Source organism: Scyliorhinus torazame, chromosome 4, assembly GCF_047496885.1.
Source record: "Scyliorhinus torazame isolate Kashiwa2021f chromosome 4, sScyTor2.1, whole genome shotgun sequence".
In the NCBI taxonomy this organism is placed as follows: Eukaryota; Metazoa; Chordata; class Chondrichthyes; order Carcharhiniformes; family Scyliorhinidae; genus Scyliorhinus; species Scyliorhinus torazame.
The window spans coordinates 326,189,830-326,202,289 of record NC_092710.1 but is presented as its reverse complement, the minus strand read 5'-3'; the positions used below and the strand labels follow the sequence as shown (position 1 = coordinate 326,202,289).

The 12,460-nt window shown below is 45.7% G+C and overlaps 1 protein-coding gene across 1 annotated transcript in view; it reads right to left on the bottom strand.

Moving 5' to 3' along the window:
- kcnk17 (potassium channel, subfamily K, member 17) overlaps positions 1-11,252 on the bottom strand; it is a 50,103-nt gene extending 38,851 nt beyond the window's left edge. Inside the window, exon 1 of the mRNA XM_072500585.1 lies at positions 11,040-11,252. Coding sequence (XP_072356686.1) covers positions 11,040-11,252 — 213 coding nt within the window. The remainder of the gene's footprint in view (positions 1-11,039) is intronic.
- Positions 11,253-12,460: the final 1,208 nt, after the last annotated feature.

Here is a 12,460-nt window from a genome sequence, read left to right as displayed (position 1 = left end):
CTGAGATGAGGAGAAACTTCTTCACCCAGAGAGTGGTGAATCTGTGGAATTCACTACCATAGAAAGTAGTTGAGGTCAAAACGTTGTGTAATTTCAAGAAGGAATTAGATAAAGCTCTTGGGGCTGAAGGGATTATGGCATGGGTGGAAGGCGGGATCAAGGTATTGAACTTGATGATCAGCCAAGATCATAATGAATGGCGAAGCAGGCTCGAAGGGCTGAATGGCCTCCTCCTGCTTCTATTTTCTATGGGGCTGGTTTAGCACAGAGGGCTAAACAGCTGGCTTGTAATGCAGAATAATGCCAGCAGCGCGGGTTCAATTCCCGAAACGGCCTCTCCGACCAGGCGACTCGGGGCTTTTCACAATAACTTCATTGAAGCCTACTTGTGACAATAAGCGATTATTATTCTATGTATGTTTCTATGGCAAACGTCATTGAACCTATTGCAACAAGTGATGCAATGTTCCTGTTTTACTACAATCATTCCTGTAGTAAAACAGGAAGTCTCAGTGAAACTTTATGGAGACTTTAAAAATACTATTACCCCAGTTTTGTACGTTGATCATTATCCACTGCCACTGATTGAAGAATTTGTTTAGAGGACAGAATTAACTGAGAAACAACACAAATAAGTAAAAGTCAGGGTCATTACAGTAAAGTTATCCAATAAATTTATCCAAGGAGATCACAGAGGAAACAAGACTACAGGCAACAGAAGGCCAAGGTGCAACAAAGAACCCACCACCTAAAGAACAGATGAGGGTGAAAAGAGCGCAGGAGACTCAACAACTCAGTGACAACCATGATGTGCGCGGCTTATTCAGCACAATCAAAACAATCTATGGTCCGAGTACCCAGAGGCCCACCCCACTGAGAGCCAAAAACAGAGAGTTGCTCATCAAAGGCAAAGAGGCAGTCAACTCCTGCCAGAGAGAGCACTTCGAGGACCTCTTCAACCAAGACACAGCCTTCGACACAAGTGTCCTCGACACCATCCTACAAGACGCTATCCTCCGCCATCTCAGCCCAACCCCCGCTCACTTTGAAGTCGAAAAAGCCTTCCTACAACTGAAGAACAGCAAGGCCTCTGGCACAGATGGAATCCCGCAAAAGTACTAAAGTGTGGCAGAGGTGCACTCGTGACAAGAATCCACATCCTCATCACCCGTGTCGGGAAGGAAGTGAGCATGCCGGATGATCTCAGAGACGCCTTAATTGTGACCATCATCAAGAAAGGAGACAGGCCCGACTGTGGAAATTACTGAGGGATTTCCCTGCTCTCCGCCATCGTGAGAACATTCCTTAACCGCCTCCTCCCAGTGGCTGAAGAGCTCATCCCTGAGCCTCAGTGCAGCTTCTGCCCATCAAGAGGCTCAATGGACATTCAGAGCACGATAAATCCAGCAAAAGTGCAGGGAGCAGCATCAACTTCTGTTAATGGCCTTCTTCGATCATGCAAAGGTCTTCGACTCTCAACTGTGAGTGATTGTGGAACATCCACCTCAAATTCGGCTGCCCGCAAAAATTTGTCACCATTCTCTGGCTGCTCCACGATGACATATAAGCTGTGATCCTCAACAACAGAACCACCACATACCTAATATGTCTGCAAACTAGGGTCAAACAGGGCTGCGTCATCACACCAACGCTCTTCGCCATCTTCCTTGCAGCAACTCTCCACCCAGTCACCCTGAAGCTCCCCTCTGGAGGAGCCGGACAAGCCGGAAACTGTTCAATCTCCAACGCCTCCAGGCCACCCCAACCTCTGTCATCGAGCTGCAGTACACAGACGGCGCCTGTGTATGCACATTCAGAGGCCGAGCTACAAACTATCGTCGACGCATTTACCGGGGCATATGAGAGAATGGGCCTCAGACTAAACATCCGGAAAACAAACATTCTCTACCAACCTGCTCCCCCAACCATCAAGATCCACTGTGAGCCCCTGGACAATGTAGACCATTTCCCATACCTCAGGAGCCTCCTCTCAGCTTGAGCCGACATCGGCGATGAAATCCAACCTCTATTCCAGTGCGCCAGTGCAGTCCTGGGGAACAGTATTCGAAGACCGAGATCTCAAACCCAGCACCAAGCTCATGGTCTGCAGCGAAGCCATGGTCCCCGCCCTCCCGTATGCATCAGAAACATGGACAATGTACAACAAAAACCCCAAAACAAGTGCTCTACTCCGTGCTCCGCAATGGCAAGCGATCACTAGGAGGGCAGAGGAAACGCTACAAAGACACTCTGAAAGCCAATTGCTTGCTTTAGAATGCACAAGCTGGAGAAAGCACATCCGTGAAGGTGCCAATCACCTCGAGCACCGTAGGGTAGAATACGCGCGGAGGCCTAGCGTAAACAGTGGAAAGAGAACCCAGAATCCAGAGTGTCCCCGCCCACCTCATCAAGGACACCTGCCAAACCTGTGGCAGAGTCTGTGGATCCAGGATCGGACTATTCAGCAACTGCAAGTCCCACCTCCCTGGAGTGGAAGCAAGTCATCCTCGACACTGAGGGACTGCCCAAGAGAGAGAGAGAATAAAGTTATATAAGTAAACAAAGTAGGGTAACGGAAATAAAGTTAGTGTAAGGAGGTAAGTTAATAATATTCTTATATAAGCATAATGTTTTCTTTGAAAAGGGAGTAAATAAGGGGCTTAAGGGTAGTCATGGCAGGAAAGCTTGTGCCTATGATATACTCTTCCTCAGCTGTGTGACAAATCATGGAAGCTGGTTGTCCCTGGCGACCACGTCTGCAGGAGGTGTGTCCAATTGCAGCTACTGGTTAGCCGTATTTTGGAGCTGGAGCTGAGGATGGATTCACTGTGGCGCATCTGCGACGCTGAGCAAGTCGTGGATAGTATATTCAGTGAGGTAGTCACACCGCAGGTGAGGATTGAACAGGCAGAAAGGGCCACCAGGCAGAGTAGAGGAAGGCAGGTGGTGCAGGAGTCCCCTGTGGCCATCCCCCTTTCTAACAACATACTCTTTTAGATACTGTTGGGGAGATGAATGGGTAGGGAAAAGCAGGGCAGCCAACGTCATGGCGCCATGGGTGGATCTGCTGCACGAGAGGGGAGGAGGAAGAATATCAGGGCTGTAGTGGTAGGGGATTCAATTGCAAGAGGAACAGACGGCATTTCTGTGGCCGCAAAAGAGACTGCAGGATGGTATGTTGCCTCCCTGGTGCCAGGGTCAGGGATGTCAATGAACGGCTTCATGCATTCTGAAGAGGGAGGGCAAACACACAGATGTCGTGGAACACATTGACACCAACGATAAAGGCCGAAAAAGGGGATGCGATTGTACAATCAGAATTGAGGGAGTTAGGACGTAGATTAAAAAACAGAACCCAGAAGGTACTAATCTCTGGATTACTGGGCAGCATGGTAGCACTGTTGCTTCACAGTGCCAGGGTCCAGGTTCGATTCCCGGCTTGGGTCACCGCCTGTGCGGAGTCTGCACGTTCTCCCCATGTCTGCGTGGGGTTCCTCCGGGTGCTCCAGTTTCCTCCCACAAATCCCGAAAGGCATGCTGTTAGGTAATTTGGGCATTCTGAATTCTCCCTCTGTGACCCGAACAGGCACCGGAATGTGGCGACGAGGGGATTTTCACAGTAACATTGCAGTGTTAATGTAAGCCTACTTGTGACACTAATAAAGATTATTAGTATTATTATTATTACTTCTGGTGCCACATGCTGGTGAATATAGAAATAGGAGGTTAGTCGAGATGAATGCATGGCTGAAGAGATGGTGCAGGAGCGAGGGCTTTAGATTTCTTAGACATTACGACAGTTCTTGGGGATGGTAGGACCTGTACAAGGCAGACAGTTTGCACTGAACCAAAATGGACCAGTGTCCTTGTGGGGAGGTTTGCTGGTGCTTTTGGGGAGGATTTAAACTAACTTGGCAGTGGCCTGGGATCCTGAGAGAATGTTCAGCAGGGAGAGATGCACAGCCACAATTAGAAGAGATAGCAAGTAAGGAAGTCATAGAATGTCTAGACCAGTTAAGTCACAAGGGAATTTAGCAAGAATGGAAGGCATACATTTTAATGCAAGGAGTCTGACGAACAAGGCAGATGAGTTGAGAGAAAAAATTAAACCATGGGGGTATGATGTCATTGCAATCACTGAGACATGGTTGAGAGAGGGGCAGGATTGGCAGCTCAATATTCCAGGATACAAAATCTTCAGGCGAGACAGAGAAAGAGGTAATAGAGGAGATGGTGTCGCAATTTTGATCAGGGAATCAATTGCAGCCATAAGGAGGGACGACCTCTTAGAAGCCTCTTGAAATAAAGCCATATGGGTAGAACTTAAAAACCAAAAAGGAGCAGTCACATTGCTGGGCGTGTTCTTCAGGCCCCCTAAGAGTCCGAGAGAAATAGAAGAGCAGTTATGTAGAAAAGTTTCAGGGAAGTGTAAAAGTAATAGTGCAGTGACAGTGGGGATTTTAACTTCTCCAACATTAACTGGGGTAGCCATAATTTAAAAGTTTTAGAGGGAGCAGAATTCTTAAAATGCATCCAAGGGAACATTTTAAGCCAGTACATCAAATGGCCTACAAGAGGGGCGGTCCTGGACTTCATTTTAGGTAATGAAGCCGGGCTAGTGGATAGTGTGTCAATGGGGGACAATTTTGCAGACAGTGAACATAACTCTGCTAAATTGAAGACTGTTATGGAAAAGGACAAGGATGGGCATAAAATCAAAGTTCAAAACTGGGGAAAGGCTAATGTTAATAAGATCAGAAATGATGTGACCAGAGTGGACTGGGAGCAGACACTTTTAGGTAAATCTGTGACAGAACAGTGGGACACAATTAAGAAGGAAATAGGGAGAGTACAGTGCCAATATGTTCCAATCACGAAAAAGGGTGGGATCAACAAATTCAGTGAATCCTGGATATCGAGGGATATATAGCATTGGATAATGAGAAAAAGGGAGGCTTATGGGGCGGCACGGTAGCACAGTGGTTAGCACAGTTGCTTCGGAACTCCAGGGTCCCAGGTTCGACTCCCGGCTTGGGTCACTGACTGTGCAGAGTATGCACGTTCTCCCCGTGTCAGTGTGAGTTTCCTCCGGGTGCTCTGGTTTCCTCCCACAGTCCAGTGCAGGTTAGGTGGATTGGTCATGCTTAATTGCCCTCAGTGTCCAAAAAGGTTAAGTGAGGTTGCTGGGTTACAGAGATAGGGTGGAAGTGTGGGGTGTTCTTTCCAAGGGTCGGTGCAGATTTGATGGGCCGAATGGCCTCCTTCTGCACTGTAATTCTAAAGTAGATAGAGGACTCAAAACAGTAGATGCCCTAGAATGTGAAAAAGGGAACTTAACAAGGAAATTAGGAGGGCAAAAAAGGGCACATGAATGAAATGAAATGAAAATTGCTTATTGTCACGAGTAGGCTTCAATGAAGTTACTGTGAAAAGCCCCTAGTCGCCACATTCCGGCGCCTGCTTGGATAGGCTGGTACGGGAATTGAACTGTGCTACTGGCCTGCCTTGGTCTGCTTTAAAAGCCAGCGATTTAGCCCAGTGTGCTAAACCAGCCCCTGGTATGATATGATAGCATGAGGGCAGCACGGTAGCATTGTGGATAGCACAATTGCTTCACAGCTCCAGGGTCCCAGGTTCGATTCCGGCTTGGGTCTCTGTCTGTGCGGAGTCTGCACATCCTCCCCGTGTCTGCGTGGGTTTCCTCCGGGTGCTCCGGTTTCCTCCCACAGTCCAAAGATGTGCGGGTTAGGTGGGTTGGCCATGCTAAATTGCCCTTAGTGTCCAAAATTGCCCTTAGTGTTGGGTGGGGTTACTGGGTTATGGGGATCGGGTGGAGGTGTTGACCTTGGGTAGGGTGCTCTTTCCAAGAGCCGGTGCAGACTCGATGGGCCGAATGGCCTCCTTCTGCACTGTAAATTCTATGTCTATGTCTATGATACTGCCAGGATCCTGCGCAGTTTTGCAAGTACATTAAGGGTAAAAGGATAACAAGGGAAAGAGCAGGGCCCATTAAGGACCAGAGGGGTAATTTGTGTGTGGAGCCGGAGAACGTTGGTAGGGTTCTCAATGAATACTTTGCGTCGGTGTTCACTCGCGAGAGGGACGATTTGGGTTTGGAAATCAAGGAGAGGGACTGTGATGAAATTAAATACATTAACATAGGCAGAGAGGAGGTTCTGAGTGGTCTGTCATGCTTAAAAGCAGACAAAGCTCTAGAGCCAGATGGGCTGATCAGTGGCAAATGGAATTCAATCCAGATAAGTGTGAGGTGATGCACATGGACAGGACAAACAAGGCAAGGGAATACAGGATGAACAACAGGACCCTGGGAAGTACCAAGGATCAGAGAGTCCTTGGTGTGCATGTACACTGATCTCTTAAGGTAGTAGGGCAGGTAGATAAGTGGTTAAGAAGATATATTTGCCATTATTAGCCGAGGCATAGAGTTTAAGAGCAGGGAGGTTATGCTGGAACTGTTTAAAATGTTCGTTAGGCCGCAGCTGGAGTATTGTGTGTAGTTCTGGAATCCACATTATAGGAAGGATGTGATAGCACTGGAGAAGGGTGCAGAGGAGATTTACCAGGATGTTGCCCGGGCTGGGGAGTTTTAGCTTTGAAGAGAAATTAAATAGACAGGGATTGTTTTCCTTGGAGCAGAGAAGACTGAGGTGGGTGGGGGGACATGGTTGAGATGTCTAAACTTATGGGAGGCGTAGATAGAGTCGGCAGGGAGAAACATAGAAACATTTCCCCTTGGTGAAAGAATCAATGACCAGGACGCATAGATTTATGGTAAGAGGCAGGAGGTTTCGAGGGGATGTGAGGAAAAACCTTTTCACCCAGAGGGTGGTGGGAGTCTGGAACTTGCTGCTTTAAAGGAGCAGAGACCCTCATAACATTTAAGAAGTATTTAGATGTGCCCTTGCAATGCGAAGGCATACTAGGCTACGGGAAAATGGGATTAGAATAGTTAGGTGGCTATTTTTGACCAACGCATAAATGATGGGCCGAAGAGCATTTCCTGTGCTGTAGGCCTCTATGACCATGACTCGATGGGCAGGGTTCTCCCCCTCCACAGCCGGGAGTTTCTCAGCCACACACCCTTCGTTGGCTGTGGGATTCTACCTTCCCGCCGCTTGTCAATTTGATTTCCCATTGCAACCGTCCCACGCTGCCGGGAACTGCCGACGGGAAAAGTGAATCACAATGGCTGGAGAATTCTGGCCAGTGGCTTGTTTGCTGAACTTTATGGAGGGCAGAAATTCAGTAAAATTGATCTTTGACAGGCATATCGGGAGATGAATGTGACTGCTGATTCACAGCCATTACTCACCATCGTAACACACAAAGGTCTGTAGCATTACAGAAAACTTCCTTTTGGAATAACACCCGCACCTGCTCATTTTCAAAGATCCATGGATCAAATTCTAAGTGGGTCAAATGGAGCGCAATGTTATTTGAACGACATACTCATCACCGGTTCAAACGAACAGGAACACTTGGGGAATTTGGAAGATACCCTGAGGTGGTTCCAGAGCGACAACCTGAGAGTTAAGATGGAGAAGGGTGACTTTTTCATCTCCTCCATAAATTATTTTGGTCATATTATCGGCAAAGATGGTTTACACAAAGAACCAAAGAAAATGTCCGCAATCTAAGAAGCACCACGTCCTCAAAATGTGACACAATTAAGGTTGTTTTTCGGATTGCTCAATTATTTTGGTAAATTTGTGCCGAATTTAGCAACACGATGGAAGCCTTTACACACGTTGCTATGTGTCAAACAGGCATGGCAGTGGTCAGAAGAAGGTGAGAATGTGTACAATGACGTGAAAGAGGCTTTACTGAAGTCAGAGTTGTTTGTTTATTATAATCTAAGGAAATTTGGCATGTAAGCTACGACTCTCACCAACTTTTACAGATGCACCATTTAAAGCATTCTTCCTGGCTGTATCACAGCTTGGTATGGAGCCTGCTCTGCCCAGGACCGCAGGAAACTACAAAAGATCGTGAATGTAGCCCAATCCATCATGAAAACCAGCCTCCCATCCATTGACTCTGTCCACAATTCCCGCTGTCTCGGAAAAGAAGCCAGCATAATTAAGGACCACACGCACCCCGGACATACTCTCTCCCACCTTCTTCCGTCAGGAAAAGGATACCAAAGTTTGAGGTCACATACCAACCGACTCAAGAACAGCTTCTTCCCTACTGCCGTCAGACTTTTGAATGGGCCTACCTCGTATTAAGTTGATCTTTTCTCGACACCTTGCTACAACTGTAACATTATATTCTGCAGTCTCTCCTCCCTTCCCTATGTACGGTACGCATTGTCTGTGTAGCATGTAAGAAACAACACTTTTCACTGTATACTAATACATGTGACAATAATAAATCAAATCAAATAAACCAAATCATAATCCCAAGATGAAGTTGCAATTAGCTTACGATACTTCACTCAATGGGGTTGGTTCAATCGTCTCGCATTATGCCTTCACGCACTCTTAATAGTGCAGAGATAAATTACGCTTAGTTAAAAAGAAAAGCTTTGAGCATCATTTTCTGTGTAAGAAGGTTCCACGATTGCACTTCTGGGCATCATGTTACACATTTGATGGATCATTTTACTCTTGACTACAATCGTTGGCCGATAAACGTCTCCCTTCTTTGGCAGCGAGTAGATTGCAAAGATGGTCATTGATATTGTCGACACACACTTACGATATCCAGTATCACAAGTCAGAGCAGCAAGAAAATGCTGATGCTTTATCACAATTGCTGTTACAAAGTCAGCATGTCCCTGAAGAACATTTAGTCAATATTTTGTATTTCTCATTCGTGGATAGAGTACGTATGACTTCATGTCAAGTTCAAAGATATAGAAGAAGTGATCTAGTGATGGGGCAGCTGATGAACTTGGTCCATTCGTAAATGCTGTCAGACATTCATATGAAAAATCCAGACCTCAAGCCCTACATCACACAAGGACTTTAGTTGACAGTACAGAGTGGAGTTGGATTGTGGGGAATCCGTGTGATTATTCCTCTGTGCTTACTTAGTAGAATCCTTGACCAACTGAATGAGGGACATCTTGATTTGGTTAGGATGAAGGAATTGGCATGCAGTTATTTTTGCTGGCCGGGATTAGATGCTCAAATTGAAGAGAAAGTTGGGCAATGTCAATCCTGTGCAAAACTAAGCAACACTTCACCATTACAACCATTACACCCGTGGGAATGGCCAACCCAGCAACGACAGAGAATACACATCAATTATGCTGGTCCACTGGAGGGAGACATGCTCCTAGTGACTGTGGACACGCACTCAAAATGGCCAGAAGTCACAATAATGAAGTAGTCGCGACTGGGCAGACCATATGGGAAGCTAGATGAAATATTCACCAGATTGTCAGTGATACCGGTACACAGTTTACTTCAAAGGAGTTTGAGGTCTGCTTGAAAGGGAACGTTATGCACCACATCATGTCAGTTCCATATCGCCCAGCAACGAATGGCTTGGTTTTGTGTAATCATTATAGCATTCTATCAAAACATTGAAGGACTAAGGGACATTATCAAGAAGAGTAAACACATTTCTGATATTTTATCGGAACACTGAACATTGTTACCACGCAAAGTTCACCGGCAATGCTGTTGTATAAGAGGAAAGTACGAATACAGTTTGATTTGTTCCACCTGATACTTCACAGATTGTCAATTATTAGTTTCAATTAGCTTACGATACTTCGCCCAATGGGATGGAACATCAACAAGCACAAGCTGGGATGGAGAAAAATCTCTTAAAAGGCGATTATTCAACCAGGGAGAGAGCGCGTTAGCTAGGAGCTACACCACCATTGAGAACTGAGTACCAGCTATGATCCTAGCAAAGGCAGGTCCAATATCATACACCACACAGATGGATGTTGAAACAGTTTGGTGACGTCTTGCTGATTAGTTATTTGCTGCACAAAGTGAGTTTGCAGAAACGTCTCAAGAGGTTCTACCTTTAGAAGATCTAGAGCACTACACTTTGAAACGGAGACCAGAGGCAGTGACAAGTTCAGATTCTGTTTCTGAGGACTTTCCAATGTCTATTGTGGCAGATACTGAAATAACGACTTAGGAAGTACCATCGACAAAAAGGAACGAGGACACATCTGATGTCGCAAGTAGCCCAGTTCAAGAAAGTCAAATTCTACCAGAAGTGAATAGATGTGCACCACTGAGACTGTCTTACTGAAACATGTGTAGAAATAATACATAAGGAGATCTGTTGTATGAATGTTAATTGTTGTTGTTACACTAATGAAGTGAAGAGGGAGGGATGTTCTGTATCTGGGAATACATTATTGCTGGTTATGGGTCGCATGGTGTGCAGTGATGTCAGCAGAGTGTTTGTGCAGATTTGGGGCAGATCGGCATCTTGACTGTAGGAGCTACATCCTTAATAAACCTCTCATTGTATTTAACAAGAATCCAGAGTCTGGGCATCTCCATACTTTTCTCTTTGCGGCCACAAAGAAATATAACAAGTTACGCCACACTATTTCAAAAATTGTGGATCCTGTCAACAACCGGATTTCCAACAGTGTAAAAGCTAATTATGTGATACTTTGCCCTATTTGAGTGACTGGAAAAGCTTAGCAGGGGTGTTTTTAAAAATCAAACTGCATTTTAATGTACCAAAAACTGGAAACGTCAGTATCGGTTAGCCGGTATAGCCCTTGGGGAATGTGCAGAATATTGATCATTGGAATGCATCTACACTGTTAGTAAGCTGTTTATATGACGTTGAGACTATCTTACAACATGAATGGCATAGAACTTTGAAAATGTTTACCGTACACTAATCTTACCGTTTAGCTAGAACTTCTCTGGTCTTTATTTAATCTAACCTCAATGGATTATTCTAAACCCATTGAAGCTTCACTTGACTATCCGCACTCCTGTACTTTGCATTATTCTTTAAAGTGCACAGGTATCACCCCCTGCCATCCCCTCCCCACTCCCACCACCCCTCCGTGCTTTTCTACTTACCCTCACAAACCTTTCCAGAGCTGGTCCATCCAGGCAGCTGTAGTTTGTAAGGAATTTGAGCTTTGCCAGTTGGAAGTTACTCCGGGTATGCGTCTCTGCCTGCTTCTCCAACATTTGGAATACTGCAGCTCCCAGGAACAAGTAAGCAAAATACCCCAGAAGCAAAATCACCGTCCAGCTGATTCTGATACTGTGCACGGTAATATATGACATGGCTTTGGGCTGTGTGTTAAAAACCAACACACCACTAACTATCCAACACCATATCACTTGGCTGACTGAATCAGACAGGCTGAGGAAAGGAGAGGCTCATTCCTGCCTCTATGGCTTTACATTGCACCTTGCATCAGGAACGAAAGATCTTGTCAGTGCTTCTTCTCGGTTAACTGACTATATTCAACAGATATCCAGTCAATTTTCTTTTTTTTTTTACAGTCGATTACACTCCACTTACCTCACACAGGCACTTCCTACTCAGCAGGACATGAAATCAGGAAACAACTTCATTACAAGCTGATGATCAATAGCATTGTCACAGCCAAGATTCTCTTCCCATGACAGATTCAGCGACTGGTTTTCTAAGGTTACGAATAAACACTGCAAAATTAAATACGTTTTTAAAATGTTTGAACTCAAATTAAGGCAGACAGCCACAAGCTCCTCCTACACCTCACTCTGGTAAAATTGGCATGACTGTCCTTTGGTGTTGTGGGCTGGTGGAGAGCAGTTTAAGCTTACCGGTATCCCAGGCTTTCTAAACAGGAGCATGGAATACAAGAGCAAGGAGGTTATGCTGAACTTGTGTGGGACACTAGTTAGACCTTCGCTGGTCTATTATGTACAGTTCTGGGTGGCACACTACAGAGAGGGTGTGAATGCATTGTTGAGAGTGCAGAAGAGGTTTACAAGAATGGGTCCAGGGAAGACGAAGTTCAGTGATGAGGATAGGTTGGAGAGGTTGGGACTGTTCTCCTTGGGGAGAAGAAGGCCAACAGGAAATTCGATGGAGATTTTCAAAATCAAGGGATGGTCGACAGAGTAGACGGGGAGAAACTGTTTCCGCTTGTAAAAAGATCAAGAACGAGAGGGCACAGGTTTAAAGTGATTTGCAAAAGAAGCAAATGTGACGTGACAAAAATATTTTTTCACACAGCGAGTGGTTCGGGTCTGGAATGGCCTGACTTGGCAGTGTGGTGGAGGCAGGTTCAATCAAGGCATCCAGAAGGGCATTAGATGATTATTTGAATAAAATCAATATGCAGGGGTATGGGGAAAAAGCAGGAGAATGGCACTAAGTCATGATGCTCCTTTGGAGAGCCAGTACAGACACAGCAGGCTGACTGACCTCCTTCAGCACCGTTACACTGTGACTCTGGGACGTGGAAGAATTGAGACACAGTACTTCAGATGCAGTCAAGTGT